This window comes from Octodon degus, unplaced genomic scaffold (assembly GCF_000260255.1).
Source record: "Octodon degus isolate 3935 unplaced genomic scaffold, OctDeg1.0 scaffold00413, whole genome shotgun sequence".
NCBI lineage: Eukaryota > Metazoa > Chordata > Mammalia > Rodentia > Octodontidae > Octodon > Octodon degus.
The window spans coordinates 221,012-241,476 of NW_004524989.1; the positions used below are offsets into that span (position 1 = coordinate 221,012).

Here is a 20,465-nt window from a genome sequence, read left to right on the forward strand (position 1 = left end):
ATGTACATTATGGTTTGGAAGAAAGCTTGTCTGCATTTTGCACATGTCCAGAGACTTTGCCTGAGACTGAGATTAAGTGTGCTTGACTGGTTAACCCGACAAAGGAAATTTTAAAGCAGTCAAATGTTGAGGTAGTGACATGGCTATTGTTGGGGGCTTTTAGACAAATTTATGCGGCGAATCAAGAACAAAGAGACCAGCAGGATAATTTAAAATGTGAGTTTATTCAGAAAGGAATCTCCAATAAAGCTGTGGACTGCAAAGTTAGAGCAGAGAGGATCTCCATTGCTGAGAAGGAATGAAAGAATAAAACAGATGGCCTGAGGGCATCACAGGTGGCAGCAGGTCTCCACACTTTTCAGCCTCAGAATTGCAAGGGTGAGGGACTTTGCCTTGAGGAGAAGGCCACAGGGCCCCATATCCTGGAATAGAGGTGGCAACAACAGGCTCCAGAATGGCAGCAGCATAGAGAATTTTTTCCTCAGAATCAGAGTCAGAGTGCTCAGCAGTCCAGGCACTTGACCCCTATAGCCAGAGAGAAGAAAGCCTGGCTATTGCTCCAGCTGGCAGCAGAACTTGGCATTATCCATGTAGCACTGGTCTTAGGCACAATCATAATGAAGGATTTCTGAGGTTAAGGAGGCTTCCACCTAGATTTCAGGAGGCCTGGGAGGCCAGGCAACATGCTCCTGAGAGGGCAGTGTGTGAAGCAGAGAGTGAGAAGCCTATTCAGTGGAAACCTCAGAAGTTTGGAAAAGCCAGAAACATGGATTATCAAAGGAAAGCTGCAAGGAGGGAACAAAGCCAGCCACAGAAAAAAGCCATGGGATCTACTAGCAGAAGTGCCATGGGTTGGAGCTATATAAGGCTTTTGGAGCTCATAACTTGTTACAGATTGCTTTGGATGTCAAACTTGGAACCACAGGACTTAATGTTTGCCCTTCTGGATTTTGGACTTGCTTTGGTCCCAATGATTTGCATCCCAGTTTGTACCTTTTGGAATGGAAATGTTTATCTTGTGCCATTGAATGTTGGACGTGTTTAACTTTTCATTTGTACAGGGCCTCACAGCTACAAGTTTGCCTTAAATCTTGGAGGACACGTGGGACATAGACTTTTCAGCAATGTGAAACTTAGGATTTGACAACTCTCACAGATATAGTAAAATGCCTTTTGCATAAAGGAATGTGCATGAGTATTGAGGGGGGATCTAGCACTTGGGAGGCTGAGGCAGGAGGATCTTCAAGAGTTTCAGTTAAACCTTGCTCCAAGTGGGATTAAAGTACAGCCTGAATTAGAGACAGAGAGTCATGGTGTACAAAACAAAATATGCTGGCTGGCAGGAAACATGCTTCTAATCCAGCTTTCACAAGGCTGAGGCAGACAGATCTCTTTGAGTTAGAGACCAATCTGAGCTACATTATGGGCTCCAAGTAAGCCTCAATTATGCAGTGCAAAGTTTTCTCAACAACAAAAATGCTGGGTGTGGAGTTGCATCTATATATTAAAGCATGTGGGAGGCTGAGGCAGGATGACTCCCCATGAGTTTGAGGATCCCTTCTAAACATCTTAAGATCTAGGTCATCCTGAATTACAGAGAACTGGGATGAACACAAAACAGGCTGGCTCTGGGGCTTGATGCCTGTATTGAGCGCTAGGTTGGCTGAAGCAGGAGATTCTCCAAGAGATGGAGTTCAACCTCCACTGCCAATGGGGTTCGAGCCTAGCTAAATTAGAGGGAGAACTGGTCTCACAAACAAAACATGACGAGCATGGTGGTGTGTGATTGTCTGTCACCACTAAGGAGGCTGAGTCAGGAAGGTCTCCGGGAGTGAGAGGCCATCCTGCAGTGAATAGTGAGGTCGACGCCAGCATAAATTACTCACAGAGACCTTGTCTCAATTTGAAATCATGCTGGCCATGGAGGTATTGGTCATTAAAGAAGTACTCTGGATGCTGAGGAGGGAGCATCCCCATGAATTCGAGACCAGCATGTGCAACCAAGTACCATCCAGGCCAGCATAAATTACACAGGGAATCCTGCTCTGAAAAAAAGCATGCTGGCTGGCATGAGGCACACTTGGCATCCTGGTTTTACGAGGTTGAGGCAGGATGATCTCTGTGATTTTGAGGCCACTATGAGCTATGACTTGGAACCAAGGCTGGCTGAATTACACAGGGTGAACTTATCTATAAAACATTAAAAGTCCAGGCATGAAGTTGCATCCATGTAATAAAGCATACAGTTGGCTGGAGCAGGAATATCCCATTGGAGGTCAGCTGTTAAAGCATCCTAAATCTAGGTCATCCTGAATTATAGTGAGAGACCTGGTATGAATACAAAACATGCTGGCTGTGGGGCTGGATGCCTGGAATCCAGCACTGGGGAGGCAGAGGCAGGACAAACTCCTAGAGTTGGAGATGAATGTGCTGTCCTAGAGTTCAAGGCCATCCTGAAAGAGGGGAGCCTGGTCTCGCACGAAATACGTGCTGACCATGATGGTGCACAGCCAGAAGTGAAGAAGCAGAAGGTGGAGTCCAGCTGATTTTCAAGAGTTGGAAACCATGCTATTCTCTCTAGTAAGGTCAAGGCAGCATAAAACAAATAGAACTCTTGCCTCAAAACCAAAACATGGGCTGGGGAGATAGCTCAGAAATAAATGCTTGCCTGGCAAGTGAAAGGTCCTGAGTTCAATCCCTGATATCAAAAAGAAAAAAAAAACATGATGGCCTTGGTAAACAGGTCTGTAATACATACTCTGGAAGCTGAGGCAGGAGGACCTCCACAATTTGGAGGTCAGCCTGGGCAAGACTGTACCATCCAGGCCAGCCTGAATTGCATAGAGAGACCTGGTCTGAACATAAAACATGCTGGCTGTGGGGCTGGACGCCTGGGATCTAGCACTTGGGAGTCTGAGGCATGAAGACTTCCAGGAGTTCAACTTGTTATCCCTACAGAGTTCAAGGCCAGCCTGAAATAGAAAGTGAGACCTAGTCTCAACACAAACATACCGTCTGTAGCTGATGCCTGGAATCTAGCACCACGGAGCCTGAGGTAGGATGATCTCCAAGAGTTGGAGTTCAACCTTGCTTCAGAAGAGGCTTAACAGATGCCTGAATTAGAGAGACAGAGAGAGACATGGGGTCCCTCCCTAATGCATGGATGGCCTGCCATTGTTCGTGGATGGCCCCATGAGGTCCTGTCAAGCCCTCCCTAGAGTTACTCAGCACTGGAAGGATATATAAACAGACTGAAGGAAGGGTGGTTGGTGCCACTTCCTTGGAGGTGCTCCAGTAATCACAATCAGCGTGGAAGGAAGGGAGAGAGGCTTGCTAGAAGCTGCAGCTGCTGATCCTGTGTGCTTTGCTGTTTTCTGTCACCATGAACTACTGCCAATCTGCAATGTGCAACTCTGCCTTGGAGCCAGCCCAGTATGGACTGAAACCTCCACTAACTGCAATTAAATAAACCTTTCCTTCCTTAATTTTGGGTGTCAGGTATTTTGTCCCAGCAATGAGTGAAACATAACTGAGACACCAACTGTAGGATGTGCTATTATTTTTCATCTCCCTTTCCTTTTCCTTGGTCTACTCTTGCTCTGCAGAGTCCATTTTTGCCCTACATTGTTTTTTCTAACTTTAACAAATATGAAAGTCTAGAGTGTTTATAGCTTTTTCATTTAATTCTTTGTTAAGTACAAAATGAACCTAGAAATGACTTCTAGGAGGATACCCCAGGAGGACCTAAAATCTAGTAACAGAGTCAACAAGGCAGTGAAGGAGGAAAAGGGACAGATGAGATGGAAGGGATTCCAACACAGCCACAGGTAGATGCCACATCACTATTTCCTGTGAGGGTGAATGTCTGGTGTGAACCAGAGTTAATCCACAGAGGACCCCTTTTTTCTTACCTATAGCAAGCAATGACATTGTGCTCCCTGAGACCTTGCCTTCAAACGTCAGGCCTTACAAATGCACATATCAGTTGAAAGTGCTATTGGATTAGAATAGGAACTCACACCCGTCACATCTATCCCCTGAATGAATTATCTGTTTGCTTTGCTATGCTATGAGTTTCTGCATGCCATTTTGCCAGTCATGTGCTCAGAAAGGCTATGAAATTCACATCTCTCAGCCATATGGTGGGAAGTGGCAGAGTTGTGGAGTAGAGTAACATTGCTCCTTTTACCCACCCTGCTATCTTATTTCTTAGTGTCTGTAGCTCTACAGGCGCATGTTTTTCCTTTTACTGAGAACTGAGGGCTGCATGAGACAGAGCTGAGAGGGAAATGGGACTCTGGAAAACCTGCAGAGGGCCTGAAAGGGGAGAGTAGGTATTGATGAATCAGCCAGGGTCCTGAACTATAAATCCTATTTCCCAACATTGCAATGAGACTGCATTTCTTCCTGGAGCCTTTGTATACAAATAGTGGTATCACTTGTCTCTGTTTCTCCCCAGGAACATCTAAAGCTAATCACTTCCTGTTACTTGCTTTAAGTCACGTACCTCTCAAGTAGCACTGGACCCTGCTGATGATCACTCTTGAGAATTATGCCAGTACACATGAAGAACTGCAAGATTGGCATTAAAACCACAATGTAGGAAAGGGTCTACAGGGTGTTCAGGGTCTCACTACTAGATCAGACTCATAGTGATCCAACTGTTTACAGCCTCCCAAGAGCTGGGATTACAGACACCCACCATGCCCAGTCTCAATCGCCAGTCTCAGCATGTCCCAGGGGTGGGCCAGCACGGCAGGCGTGGGGATCGAACCCCTTGATCCTTCACCTGCTTGTAGGCACTGTAATCTGCTGAGCTACTTGGCCGGCCCTCCGCAAAGTATTTTAACAAGGTTGGCAGCCTTGTGAAAATGTCCTTTCTGCTGACTGACATTCAGGGACTTAGCTGAATATCATGAGACAGTATCTACTAAATCCACAGCTGAAGTACTTCCTTTCATTTTTGAGCTAAGCTTTCCAAAATTTGCACTGATAACTCAATGTGCTTTGAATGGTGGTATGATAACATATAGAGAAAATACAAACAAGTGAGAATTCTCACTAGGAGAGTGGAGCCCTCCATGAGAAATTAAATTTTCCCTTCTTAGTTTCAACAGCACAAACTCTAATACCTCTGGAAAGAATGTGGTGGGGATCGACAGTCCTTAAGGATCTGGACATATAATGGGATCCTTTCCACCTAGGTCACTTATTCTTCTTGGTTTAGTTCTTTTATCCTTTTTTATATAGCCTCTTTTTGAAACTTTAGTTTTTAGTAGCCCTTTCATTAGCTTGAGTGTTCATCTAATAGCATGTGCAGTGTGTGCAAAATTTCTACCCCTAGCTATCACTTCCCCTCCATTTTCAGGCATTTCAAATTCAAGAGTTTCTAGTATATTTTGGTACTGTTCAGAGCAGTGTATGTATCTTAAGTAGGATACCAGCTTATTGTTTAATGCCTATTATAAAGCTATAGAGAAGTATGTCTAAAAAGGAATCACACCAGAGATGTACTCTTCTGACCATTCTAAAGGCAAACTGGAAATAACGAAAAAGTCACCACTTTAGTATGCTGAAAAACTGAAAAAACACACAAAGTTTATTTTCTTTTGTAAATATATGAAAGACAAAGAAATAACACATGAAATGTTTACATATTTACAATCACCAGTCACAGTATTAGGCATGCTTCTATGTGTGTCCAATTTAATCTTCACAACATCCCTTAGAGGTAAGAATCACAATCCCAGTTTTACAAATCAGAAGCTCAGAATTATCTCCTCCTAGAAAAATATCTGAAAATCATCTATTCTAAAAGAAGTGAACACTGGTCAGTTCTGGGTGGTTTGCAGTCAAAGGACTTTTGTTTAATATTTAACTCTAATGTGAGATATATCATTTTTATTAAAAAGTAAAATTTTTGGAAATAGTAAATAAATATACAGAAGCTTTGGCCAATATCATACACTAACCTTGACTGTTTTAAGTCTGTATCTTCCAACTTTTTTGATAGCACATTCTTTTGTTAAAAAGGAAGCAAAAATATCAGAAAAGAGTTTCCATATGTTCTGGTTGCAACTGGGGCCATAAACATAAGGCACATGCGTTACTTTGCTAAGATTTTGGGATGTTTCCTCCTGGTATCAGATGTGCACCAAGACTACAAAGCCCCAGGGCTTTCCTTGCCTTCTCAGTAAGCTAAAGGATCAGACATCCTGGCAGAGTGTTCAGGTATGTGTATAAATTGGAGCAGTCCTAACAATGGAACTTTCACTAGGCCCTGGAAGAGTACATGCCTTTTAAAAAAACTTGTACACATCAAGGCAAAACAGGCCACTCATCACTGCTCTATGCTTTCTAGAAAAGAAGAGGAATCTGAATGAGGACTCAGACTGCATCCTCTATCATTTTATTCTATAAGCAGGAATTGGGAGGGTCAACAGAAGATAAATGTAAGTTCTTGTAAGTTTTCTGGGTTTGTGTTGGCCTTCAGGCCTTCCCCTGTTGCTTGGAATTATTTGATGGAAAGCACAGCAGCAGTAGGTTCTTAGGAGAATGACAACTAGAATGGACATTATTTCTCCAGCACAAACACTTCATTCTAGTTGTGTCTCAGGTTAAATTTCCCTGAGCCCTAGGCTTGGGTGTCAGTGGAGACAGGAACATAACCAGTGAGACTGTCCCAGTCTTACTAATTCTTTCTAGGCTCTTGTTAGATGACCTGGTATACTCTTATTTTCTATCTCAACTGAGAAAAAATGAAGAATGGGAGTGGGATTCATGGCCTCATACATTTACTCAACCCCTCATACTTGAAGAACTTCTATTAATGAGGGTGGGGAAGCAATGAATAATAGATAGATAGAGATAGATAGATAGATATTTGTATTTTATCCTTTCAATTGTAAAGAACACAGCATGTATCACTCTTGTGATAAGGACTGAAGATACAATGCTGAGTATGAAACAGGTTCATTTCTGTGATGTGGGACATACATTTTTGGCCAGTAACAGATTCCAATTATTGGGCACCTCACAACTCAATAATCTCTCATCATTTGTTATTCTCTATATGGACTTGTCACAGACTGAAGACTGTGGGCATCCTTCTGTACATGTATGGAACTTTTGGTGTCTAACAAGGCTTGACTGTGTGCGGAACTTTCTCATACAAGTGGAACAAGTAAAACTCGGCTCACCTGAGTGAGTCTCCTGGTGTTTACGAAGGTGTGCTTTCTGAATAAATCCTTTTCCACATTCATGACACTTAAAAGGCTTCCCTCCTGTGTGAATTCTGTGGTGTAAGCATAGATTTCTTCTATGACTGAAGCTTTTTCCACACCACGAACAACTAAATGGTTTTATTCCTTGATGCATGAAGAAGTGCTTAGTAATACCTGAACTCCATCTAAACCTCTTATCACACTGTGGACACTTGTAAGACTTCTCATCAGTATGAATTCTCTGGTGCTTAACAAGGTCAGAACTACCTCTGAAACATTTTTCACATTCCTGACACTTAAAACGTTTATCCCCTGTGTGACCTTTCCTCTGACAAGCCCTACGTTTTGGGAGGTTTTCTTCACTAGTTGAAGGTGTCTTTCTATTTTTTCTCAGAATACCTTGACCCTGGTCCTCTACCCTGTGTGTATCACTGTGATTTTCTTTGGCTTTTCTTTTCCGAGCAACATTCTTTCTGGTCTTTGATCCTTGGCGTTCTGCTGCTTGTATTTCTAATGCCGAAACAGAACTAGGCTCAGCATTTCCGGTGTCATTTTTGAACTTTAATCCTGGAACAAACAAAACACTCAAATAAACTACATGAATGAAAAGAAAAATCAATAATGACTGCTGATTAAAACATAGCAAACAAGTGACTTCAGGTTAGTCTGACAAAATGGCATAAATCTATCTCTCCCTGTTCCTTCCTATAAGACACAACAAGAAGCATATTAAATAATGAAAGACATAACCAAAAGGGAATTTTAAAAATTGGGATGATGCAAACTGGTTTGGAGCCCTAGGAATGGAAGAATAACCTAGCTGACTATTTTATACCCCAAAATCCAGTGAAAAAGTAACTCAGATGCAGGGATTCTTATTCCTTCCTAGCTCGGCCTGGGAAACCTCATGACAGCATCAGGCAAAATAGATACAACTGGCAAAGGTGATCATCAGCCTGGAATTTATCAACATTGTGCAGGCAGGAGAGATTCTTGCTTCCTATACTGAGCTGAAGATTTTCCCTAACCCTGGTGGAAACAAATCAAGATAGATAAGCAGAAATGGAAAGAAACCAGCCAAATCAATGAAAATCAAATAGAAGCCTCTTGAATACCACAGGCAAGAGATTTCCTCTCTTGTAGGCAACAAGGGCAAAGCAGAAACAAGGGGCTTGGTTAGGAAGCCTCTACCTCCCTATAGATCTCAACTCTTTTCCCCTCTGAGAGAAACCCTGTTTAAGGAAAATGTTTTCCATAGCTTCAGCTGCCACCAGCTGGGTCCCAAGGGGGCCTCAGCAGTGCATCCTTCATGAAGAAGGATGAAAACCAGAAGAACAGATGGGGAAAGGGTGAGCAGTGCATCACTACATACTCTGCAGCATTAAGATATAGTAAGCGAGTACAGTAATACCTCGGTGCACAAAAGCTGCTATTTGCAAGGGATTCCACTGGCAAAATTGTGCTTCTATTCTCAAGCTCTGCACTGGATAACAAACATGAACACAGCTACCTTAAGCAAACTGATGCAATAAATTAAGGGTGAAAACTAAGGTGCCTCTCTACTCTGAACTTTACATTCATGGATTTAAAAAGTTAGTAAAAATGGACCAATTCCTTCACAACTAGCAAAGTGCAACAAATATGAAACAAATAACCTGAAGAACACTAAAACCATTCAAATAATTCATAATTTTAAAACTCCCCATGAAAAAACACTCCACGTCCAAATGGTGTCACTAGCAAAGTCTAGCAAATATGTAAAGAATTAACCATTCTTTATAATCTGACAGGAAAGATGAGAAAATACTGAACTCATTTTAATACCAATATTATGCTAATGGTAAAACCATATGTACAGTACTAAAGAAGAAAATTACAGGCTAACATCTCCTGCAAACTCAAATACAAAAACGTCAATGAACCTGGGCATGGTGGTGGTGCATCCCTGCAATCCTAGCATTCAGGAGGCTGTGAATTCAAGCCCAGCCTAGGCTACACAGTGAGTTCAAGGCCAGCCCTGACCCAAAAAGCAAAACCTAACCCCCAAAAAATACTTGTCAACAAAACATTCATTAACTTAATGCAACCAAGTTATGTATCATGATGAAGTAGAATTTATTACAGGTATACAAGGCTCATTCTGCACTTCAAAATAGACAGAATCCACCATTCTAATAAACTAAAGAAGGAACACCATCTGCTGCTATCAAATGGCATAGATAAATTATTTCACACAGTCCCACATCCATTCATGATAAGAAATCCATAAGGTTGGGAATTATACCACCATGATAAAGAACATCAACAAAAAATCCCAGTGCTAACATCATAGTTAATGAAATGATGAAAAACAGAATATTTTCATGCTAAAACAGAGAAGGCAAAGATGTCTTCTCTTATCACTTCATTTCAATATTAGAAGTACAATCTACTGTCATGAGGGCAAATAAGAAAGAAAAAGCATTGCATCCTAGATTTTCCATTGCTTATTTAGAAAATCCCATGAAATCTATGAATAAAAAATACATAGAACTAAAAATTGAATTCAGGAGAATCACATGATACTAGATTCACAGAACTACAGTATAAAACACAATAAAAGTACAGGAAGAAAAATCAAAAATAGCATCATTTATAATTATTCCAATGAAAATGAAAAAATTAGGCCTATACTTTAAAGATCTAGAGCATAAATACACTAAAAATTACAAAATGTTGATGAAAGAAATCAAAGACAAATAACTAGGCATCAATCTGCAAATTTTTACTGTGTATAGCTTTAGTGTGATTTCTGGCAAAATTCAAACCAAGTTTACTTTAGACACAGATGAGGGGGATACAGCTCAGCAGCACAGTTCCTCCCTGACAAGTGCAAGGTCCTGAGTTTGATTCACGGTACCTAGATAGACAGACAGACAGACAGACAGACAGACATAAGCTTACTCTGAAATTTATGCGGAGAGGCACAGGGCCTACAACAGCTAAAAAGATCTTGAAAAGGAGAATAAAGAGGGGGGAGTTACTCTACCCAATAGGTACTAAGGCTTACTATGCAACTACAATAATCAAGTGAGTGCAATATTCAGAGGGCAGACACATAGCTCAGTGGAGTAGTTCAGAAATACTATTCCCAACTTATCCTTGACAAGAAGCACAAAAGCAATTCAATGAAGCAATTCAACAAATGGCAAATGATGATAAAGCAACTGAACTTCCATAGGTGACTTCAGATTTTATATAACATTAACTCAAAAGTGATCATGGACTTAAATGTACAACATAAAATTATAAAAGTGTTAGAAGAAAACGATAGGAATCTAAGGTAAAGCTAATCACTGCTCTAGACTTGACACCAAAATCCCAGTGTGTCACAGAGAAAACAGCTGGTTCTCATCCAAATGAAAACTTCACTCTGTGGAAACCCATGTCAAGACCAAAAACAGACTGGAAGAAACTGACAAAAAAGCATACAACTGTCAAAGTATTCTAGAGAACAAAAAATACTGAAACTCAATAGTTAAAAAGTCCAGTTAAGTTTGAAATCCCCAAAGAAGTGACTCATCAGGCTTCATCAGACACCTAGACTAGTGGTTTTCCCACAATGAGACATAAAGTAAAAGGACTTCCTGAGCAATCTCTAAGATGTAGATGGGAAAAATGGGAGTTGAAGGCAGGAGACTCTGGGATTCTCCTGAATTTCCTAAATTAGTCACTATTGCTTCTATATGCTGGGTGTTCCTGTAAAATTGTATTGCAAAAATTTGTTATAGTTGGTATTTATTAGATGTATTCCTAAGCTGAAACTTTTAAAATTTGATAAAGTTTCTGGACTTTTTTCTTTGAACACTCATGTTATCTTGACAATATTTCAAACTGTACAAAGTGGGTGAAAATTATACTAAATGCTCAATGTCAGTATGACTGCGTGTACACTGTGATTTGGAGACAACACCATAGCCCAGGCATGAGGAGCATCATGAATGTGTGCTCTTGAATGAGTGATGGTCTTGGCCCTAAATAAAATTCAGTACTTTTAGAAAAAAAAAGTCCAATTAAAATGTGGACAAAAGACATTTCACTGGGGCCAGGGAGATGGTTCAGTGGAATAAGCGCTTCCCTAGCAAGCACAAGGCTCTGAGATCAATCCCCAGTTCCACTAAAAAGAAAAAAAAGAAAAAAAAGAAGACATTTCACTAAAAATGATACAGAGATGACAAATAAGCACATGAAAAGTTATAAAATGTCTTTAGCCTTTAAAGAAATGCAAATCAAAACCATAATGTGATATCACTACACATCTGACAGAATGGCTAGAAGTATCAAAAATTAATGATCTTAAATACAGGCAAAGATTTAGAAAAACTAAGTTGCTCATACACTGTTAGAAGGAATATGAAAAAGGATGCCATATGGAAAACAGCTTGACAGTTTCCCCTAAGTAAAACATGCAATTATCAATTATCGTAGGAGCCAGTAGCTGCACACTTAAAAGTATTTATCCCAGAGAAGTGAAAACCCTACCAAAAACCCTATACAGGAATGTTCTCGGCACTGTATTCAAGCAGCCGAATGACAGAGGCAGCAAAGGTATCTCTCAGTGGCTAAATGCTCATCCAGGGACAGGGCATGCTGCTCAGCAAAGAGAAGGAAAAGAGGTACTGACACAGGCAGCGGCTTAGATGAGTTTACAGAGAACTCTACTAAGTTTTAACAAAGTAATCTGCAAAAGCTATGTATTTTATAATTCCATCCTTATAAAACTTTCTGAGTAGCAAACTTGAAACTGTGAAACAGATGAACGAGTTTGTCAGAGGGATGCACGTGGCACTGTAAGGAGGCAATAGGGCATGCATATGGTGATGGAAGCATGCCAGTGTTTGGACTATAGTGGGGAATGTACAAACCTACACGTGGTAAAAGCACACAGGACTGGTGGAGAATGTACAAACCTACACGTGGTAAAAGCACACAGGACTGGTGGAGAATGTACAAACCTACATGTGGTAAAAGCACACAGGATTAGTGGAGAATGTACAAACCTACACGTGGTAAAAGCACACAGGATTAGTGGGGAATGTACAAATCTACATGTAGTAAAAGCATACAGAAGCAGTGGGGAATGTACAAATGCACATGTACTAAAAGCACACAGAACTACAGCAGAATGTAGAAATCTACACATGGCAAAAGCACACAGAATGAACGTGCACACCAACACACATAAAATTCACATAAAACTGGAGAAAGGTGAATAAGAACAGTAGGGCAAATCACTATCGGTATCTGGCTATAATATAATACTTCTGCAAAAGGTACAATGGAAACTAGGTGATGAATCCGTGGATTCTCCGTATACTACAGTTTTTTGGTCTTTTATTTCATTTTCTTACTTAACGTGTCCACAAAGAGAAGGAAAAGTCTTTACCTACAAATGAGGCAGCCTCACAGATATCCCACATGACTTCATTGTAGAGCGTCTTCTGATTAGGGTCGAGTAATTGCCATTCTTCTTCAGAGAAATGCACAGCCACATCTTCAAATGTCAACAGACTCTAAACAAGAAAATGGGCCTTCCTTTCACACCTGCCCTTCCAGAAGATTGTTAACCACCCATCTATGAATTCCATGCTAGGACTCATGCTGAAAAAATTAACAGTATAAGGATTAGGGGCAGTAAGACGGCTTAATGGGAGGAGCCAAGCAAACGAGTAAAAAGCCTGGGAGGTACCTAATGCCCACTCACCAGGGTGCTGGAGAACACCTGGAGTTAAGACACTGCAGGACACCCCTGGGGCACAGCAAGTGATAGCCAGCAGGGAAGGGCAGAAGCAGGGCCACCAGAATGAGATAGAAAGTATGGCTCACCTGGGACTCGAGCAGGTGCTCAGAGGCCATCTCCTGATGTTCGGTCCTTTTCGGCCCAGTAACGCCTAAGATCTGTAGAGTTTGCAGGGCTGTGCGTGGAAAAGAGCCAGAGAAAATTTCTCTTTTTCTGTTCCTGAGCATCCTAATGTGAGTTCTAAGATACTCAATACCAGGACAGCTTTGCTAAAGATGGATCACTGGGGTGAATGTGTATGGGGGCAGGAAGTGGTCTTCTCATGGGAACTAAGACGCACAGCTGAACCACTCCTGCAGCCCGTGTCCAAGATTACTGTGTTCTCCAGATTGCATGACATGAACCAATGAAAGATAACCTCTAAAATGGATTAAATGGCATAAAGTAAGTGGGATCTGAACCTGGGCAAGAACCGGTGTTTGAAAACAAAAGACACGGGGCCTCTGGGAAATACAGGTGTAAGAAGAGGAGATTTTTGTCTTGCTTTACTTTTCTTTCTTGGTGCACAATATGCTTCACATTCTACCACTTGGCAGCACGCTCCTCATCTGAATCCCTCCTATCACTTAAAGGGGTGCTGGGGCCCCACCTTTCCTTGCTCTATTTTCTTTCCTCTCCAACCACTAAGGCGCAAAGGCCAAGGTGTTGTCAGATATTTATCAGGGTTGTCACTTGGGCTGTTGTAAGTAATTGCTGTAACTCAGGCCTACTCCAACCTTCAGCCACCTCCTATATTCCCACCTGGGAAGCAAAAGCAAGCAGGATTAGGACCCTAGAAATCTCCTACACAAGTGGTGGCCAATCTATGACACATGCCACATCAGGCTGTTGGTTGTCACTGAAAGCTCCAGAAGGTTCGCTGCCACTGTACTCCATTCTAGCTAAACCAATTGGCATCACAGCTCCTAGGAGAACTACTACGAAGCTCTCACCTCTTTCATACATGAGATGGACCTCTTTGTGAGTATGCCAGCCCAGTCGTTCTTGTAGCATGTAGCATTTATTGCGCCTTTCTGTCTGGAACAAGCATCTCAGCTGGGGTTGCACAGGCATCTGGATGAAGCCGGGGGTCACCGCAGCGCCACCTAAGAGCACTACCATCGTTCTTCTTAGCTCCTGGGATGTGACCTAAAAATAATTCCCACTCTCATTAGCACAGAATTTACTTTTGGTTTAGAGGACACAGGGCCCAGTTTTGGGAGGTGATCACAAGATTAATGAGACCTTGTGTCACTATGTTGTCAGAAGAGCTATACACACAATATGGGAAAACTAAAATGAAGACAAGAACACTAGGACCACTTGCAGCCTCTCCAGTCCAACAGCCCCCACCCCTGCGCACCAGTCACAATTCAAGCTACTATCAGGTGTGCGAAGCTTCTCTACACTCACACTGATTTACTGGCTTGCTTTCTTGGCTTGGGTCCTGCCTTACTGGATTTCTATCTTTGCATTTGTTTTCCTGTCAGCCAGACTTCTTCCCTTCCTATACCTAAGGGAGGATGTTAAGGGGAAAGAGAACGGAACAGAGTGAAAAATTAGGGAAGAGACAGGCTCCAATTTTCTCTCTACGACTTGGCTGCTGTAAGACACCATCCATGTGCTCTGCCTTATCTTCAAGGTGCTGGGTGGGCTCCTGCAGAGGTAGGGTGCTGCCATCTCCTGAGGGCCTATCTTGGATCCCAAGTCACTAGCAGTACCAAGGACAGGGGCTTTGTGTACAGGAGGGATTTTTCTCCAAGCCCAGAGGCCTGAGCTCCTGCCATAGAGGACACCAGACCCCAGCATCCCGGTGATCTCCACTTTTCCGCTGGCCTTTCCTTAAGCCCAGCTCACCGGTTCCCTTTGTGCTTTCTACTGCTTCACTTCCTTTTGCAGTCTGCCCAGAGCTGTCTGATTTTATTTATTTGCTACCCTCACTTTCTTTGAGCCTCTGTGAGTGCCGTCCAATTTTTGAAATATTTCCCGCCTCTTTCTTGGCTTACAGCTCTGTTCCTAAGAACCCAGGGCTTGCCTCCTTATCCATGCCAGGCTAGAACCATCACCGTCAATCCACCCTAGCTCAAAAGACGGAAACATGCACTTTTTTAACTCTAAGGCCAGCAAAGATTCCATCAACAACTGTGATTCTTGTGGACAGTTTGCTGCATGCAGAGCCTGCCTGCCTATCGTAACAGAACAAGAGCAATAAGATTTCATCCATCTCATTCCCTGATAAGCCCCTCCCAGATATCTCTACCCCTGCCCTACTTCACTGTGCATATACCATCCAAAGAATACGGCTTCTTACCTCATTCGTTATTTCGAACCTTCTCTGTAAGTATTCTATCAGGGCCATAGCCTGGCTCATGTTCTGTGGATGATGCTTCCGTATCCAATTCTGGACTTCCTTGGGCAGAATGTTGAGGAACACCTCAAGCGCCAGCAATTCCAACATCTGCTCTTTTGAGTGGATATCTGGCCTCAGCCACTGATGGCATAATTCCTGAAGTTGGCTGACAGCCTCTCCAGGCCCAGGTGCCTCACACAGACAGAAGCTCCAGAAGTGCTGGCACGCGTCCTCAGGAGAAAGGTGCTGCACGCGCAGGCGGTGCTGCTGGCTCAGACTGGAGCGCTCTTTCACAGGACCAGCACCCTCCCTCACCTCACTCATTTTGTCTAGCAACAGGTTTACTCCTCTGTGTGTCACTGACACCCACTGGTGCCACCTAGGACAATTGAAGTCCCTTTTCGTTTGTTGCAACACCAGTGAATCGATCTTCTTTCCAAGCGCACTAAGGGAGAGGAGAAAAGACAAAAGAAAGTACTCATCAAGGGAAAGTCAAATGGCACACACTGAGAGAAATGAGAAGTTCCTGCCTCGCACCTCCTGCCTCTAACACTAACTGCCGGCAATCAGGAAGCTGAGGCAGGAGGATCAACACAAGGCCAGTCTGGACCTCTTAGTGACATAAGGTCCAGCCTGAAATGCACAGCAAGACCCTGTCTCAAAAAGCAATAAATAAATAAATAAATAGGCTGGAAAGATAGCTCCGCTTTCTAAGCATCTGCCTGGCAAGCGCAAGGTCCCTAGTTTGACCCTCTGTATTGCATGCTGTGCCCGCCCTTAACCCAGGGTGCATTGTGCTGGCTACTGAAACAAGGCATGGTGGTGCACGCCCCTGTATTCCCATAACTGGAGAAACAGAGATAGGAGGATCAGTATCAGTCTGAGCTGCTAGTGAGAACCTGTACCAGATAAATAAATAAACAAATAAATATTGAAAATTAAAATAAACAAGTATGTTCCTCTCTTTTTGTTACTCAGCTTTGAAAGAAAGCACCATGCACAGGAGGCAAATGTCAAATCATGTCTTATGTCCCCTCAGTCAACTTTTTAAAAAGCAGTTTAGGAAAGGTTTCTGAAAAACAGGTGTCCACCAGCCAAAAGATTTGAGAGCACCCCGCACTTAATCTGTGGCTCTCCTGGGGCCTGCAGCTAAGGCCCACTTGAGTCTCTCTGTATTTAAACACTTCATCCACATCTGTTACCTTAAGCCAGTAGCACAAGAACTTCTCTGCCTCTTATCCTCTCATAAAGATGAAAGGCATCGGACATTGTCCTTTCCATTTTATCAGTATTGGTAGGAAAAATGGGACAAGACCAGAGACATAATTAAGAAAAAAGAAACAGTGTTCCTCCCCACGAATTTCCTGAACTAAGCAATGTTCCGTGAAGCCTGTGCTTCCTTCGGAAGATGACTAAGGAGCACTGAGTACACTTGTACCTGCATATTCGATGCTTTCTTTACTTTCCCTGGAAAACTTACACCTGGCCTTTGTTCACAGTAAGCCTGAACGTGTTTTTGGTAGAGAAAAACGACACAGTGATTGTGCACGTACTTACAGCCTAGAAGGGCCCAAGAGAGCTAACTCTTTGCCTCCCATTTTCTCAAGACGGGCCTTTCCGGGTGTCCTCCAGGCTGCAGCTGGGCTTTCCAGCCAAATTTCCCTTTGGGCAGCCCTCACTCACACAATTCTTTCCAGCTCCTGCACAGCCAAAGCGATGGCGGGCTCCCCGTCACCCTTCTGGGCTCAGGGGTGGGGGTCACCTCCTAGCTCTCTGTACCAGCAATGCCAAGGTCTCTAAGGCTGGAGTGACCCCTCATCCAGGGGATCCTACGCTGGTGGATACGGGCCCACGGGTGCATCGGTGGCTACTTCAGCCCAGCTGAGGTAGGAAAAGAAGCCCTTCCTGCAACATCTGGCCCGCGAGCCGCAGCCTGCCTGACCACGAACACCAGCACAGAATGGACAAAGAGGCTGCCCCTACAGCTTACACGTGGCCCCGGGGCCCTCGAGGCCAGGCCTGCCCTCGCCACGGTCTGCCCACTGCCCAGCGAGGTCCCCACCGCCAGCCGAGGCTCCCTCCCGCACCCCTCCTACACGCCCCTCCCCAACCCCCTCGCCCGCGCAACAGCTCCAAAAGCTGCCACTCATGAGACCGGGCATCACTCAGGGCTGCCCGAGGGCAGAAAGGGAAAATGGCTGCTCCAGTCACTTTCCTGTCATCCACAGTGGATGAAGTCACCGCGACTCTGCGTGAGGATACCAGTCCCCAGCCAGGGCAGAGGCCACATGTGGAAGCACGACGCTTACCGAGGGCAGAGCCACGAAGGCGCGAACGCCAGCCAGCAAGGTCAGTCACCTCCGGAACCGGCTGCTCCACGACACCCGACGCGCTCACCTCAGGTGCAGGGCTGTGGAAACAACGTGCACCGGAAATCGAAAGACACGCGTCCCGTGGCCACGCCCACTGAGCGCATTCCCGCCTCTCGACTTCTGTGGTAAAGTCTCGCGAGACTTGTTCATCATGCAGGAATTGCCCTTCTGCCTTTTGGAAGCCTAGAGAAGCCCCCACCCCACCCCCCCGCACACATTGTCACCGGGGAGAGTCGGAGCCTAGGGAGGCCTGCTATCAACTTCTCCTCTGCAACATTTATGAAATATTACACATCCACATTTTCTCTCCTGGCTTCCCGTCAATTAGCCGCCATTTCTACCCAGGGTCAACGAAAGTGCAGAGTTCATAGGTCATGCTGGAACCTCACTGACTCTGTTCTGTCTTCAGCAGTTCTAGCCCGAGTTTTACCAACAGTGTAACAAGTCTCTAGACTTGTCAAGGAGAATTGCGGGGAGCAGGAGTTGAACTCACAACCCTGTGCTTGACAGCCAGGCGCTTGTGCCACTGACTATGCCCCAGGCCCAAGGAGAGTGCTTTAGTGAGGCAGTTTGCTCTGCACCTTACCCTGATGAAGAACAGCATTCTTTTAAGTTCTAAAATGATTTTCCATTTTAACAGCACGTCCTTCTCAACTGTTATCTGACTATTCTTGTCATTCATGCCTGTACACACAAATTGGGAGGTGCGCTCATTCTTTTTATGAGCACCCCCCTCCCAAGACAGGAGCGTCCATCCGCAGGAGGTCCAGAGTCCTCGTGACCTAAGCAAGTCTCAAACATCCCACCACTGGACATTATTGAACCGAGGATTAAAGCCCTCATGTGTGAACTTTGGGGGACAACTTCAAACCACAGCGCAGTTCTTGTAATAAAACAAGCATCACTAGCACCTAGATGCAGAACTCCCTGTGGTTATTTGGGAAATATGGTCATGTAAGGTCAGGCGGCACAACATGCTGTAGGGACCTCCGTACAGATGGGAAGTGGTGAGACTCCTTCAAAGCAGGCAGAGGCACACCACAGAGAGCTCCGAGATGGCTCAGCGATGAATAAGCGCATCCCTGGCAGGTGCAAGGGCCTCAGTACAATCCCCGGTTCCGAAAAAAAAAATAAAGACAGAAATTCCAACTCTGCTTCCACCAACACTCAGCCCATCACGCCCTGAATCTCTGGCTTGAGTTTTCTCCCTGAGGATGCTGCCTGCCTGAATTTTAGGCTCTGTCCATGCTGCCTTAGCTGGTCTTATTGTAAATAGGGAGCAGGCCCGGTCTAACCCAGCTCTTCAGTTTGTCCAGAGGGCAGGCAGCTAAGCCTTTCAACTACAGAGAACACCGCGGCACTTCCAGGACTCAAGGAACCCGCAGCTACAAGTTGTCATAGCCTGTAACAATTTCATCAGTTACCAGTGATTTGAGGGACTAAAGGATACTTGTGATTGATTTCAGTCATTAAGTCAACCAATGGAGCCTTCTACATCTTTGACACATATATAAAATGTAAAGCATAAACCCCAAACATGCACACAATACTGTAAATGAACTCCTTTTACAGTTACCTTGAGATGCTGATGGCACGACTTACAACACCGCTGTGAAGAACAAGCAACATCTACCATCTTTTTGCCTCCGTCCCATCTCTCAGCCCTTTTCATGTCCCCCAAGGTTATTGCTTTCGTGCCTCCTAGCAGTCCTCCCCACATCACACTGCTTTTCCTCTTGCTTCCAGAACTCCTCTGCTAGCTCAGTGTGGTGGCCTCCGCCTGGAATCCCAGTATGGGGGAGGTAGAGGCAGGGGAGTGCTCTGAGTTCAAGGTCACCTTGCGCTACACAGCTAGAGTCCAAGAAATAAAAGGAATTATTGGCTGTCATTGAACACTGTACTACTGTACACTGTCACAGTGACACACAACAGCACAACAGTGTCAGTCTCCAGCAGATAGGTGTTACTACCACTCGTTTGCACCTACAAAGACTTGCCATGCAAGGTCTTTCCAATTAGTGAAAGTTTGTGATTTTAGTGTTCCTAAGTAGGCGGCTTCCTGCATTCTCTGGCTACCAAACAAACTCGAGCATAGCAGGGCGGGAAGGTTCGCCCAGAGCATCATCACTCTTGGGACTATGGAAAGAGGGTGGATGCAGCCAGACTGCTCTGTGTGGGAGGGCAAAAGCAGCCAGCGCAGGACTCCTAGATTCTCACCTTCTTGGATTTTGCCTTGTCCCTGGTGAATAAGTTCGGGAAATAAAAGGAGCAAATTACAGATGCCTGCAACAACTCAAGTGGATTTGAAAATATTTCACTGAGTGAAAATGGACAAATACTAAAGGATACACATTGCATTATTTTACTTATGTGCTCTTATGAAAAGGCAAAACTACAGGCAAAAATCTTATCAGCGTATGCCTGGGGGTATGGACAAGTCTGATAAAACGTGTACATGAAGGTACTCACTGGAAACAAAAAAAAATGTTTCATTGTCTTGATTATGGTGGTTCAACGCAGCTAAATACGTTTGTGAAAGTACTTGACCTTGGACCACTATGCAGCTCTGGGGTAGGAGGCTAACTTAGCATGCACAAGGCCCTGAGTTCACTTCCTAGTACTACAGGAAAGCATTGAATGTCACAGGTAAGAAGTGTAAATTTCAGTGAATATACATTGTACCTCAGAAAACCTCACAAACC

The 20,465-nt window shown here is 44.0% G+C and overlaps 1 protein-coding gene across 1 annotated transcript; it reads right to left on the reverse strand.

Moving 5' to 3' along the window:
* Positions 1 to 7,068: 7,068 nt before the first annotated feature.
* On the reverse strand, positions 7,069 to 15,715 carry LOC101559949 (zinc finger protein 75D). Its single transcript, XM_004648443.1, has 5 exons — positions 15,353 to 15,715; positions 13,995 to 14,190; positions 13,089 to 13,177; positions 12,649 to 12,775; positions 7,069 to 7,790 (listed from the first exon to the last, which is right to left on the reverse strand). Exons 1-5 carry the CDS (start codon positions 15,713 to 15,715, stop codon positions 7,069 to 7,071), a joined length of 1,497 nt encoding a protein of 498 aa, XP_004648500.1.
* Positions 15,716 to 20,465: the final 4,750 nt, after the last annotated feature.

Excerpts from the sequence above, each read along its gene's own strand:
- LOC101559949 (XM_004648443.1), bottom strand. The coding sequence starts at position 15,715 with ATGAGTGAGGTGAGGGAGGGTGCTGGTCCTGTGAAAGAGCGCTCCAGT. Across the intron at positions 14,191-15,352 it reads GGTTCGAAATAACGAATGAG|GTCACATCCCAGGAGCTAAG; the intron begins GTAAGAAGCCGT and ends AATTATTTTTAG. Across the intron at positions 12,776-13,088 it reads AGCACCTGCTCGAGTCCCAG|AGTCTGTTGACATTTGAAGA; the intron begins GTGAGCCATACT and ends TTTCTTGTTTAG.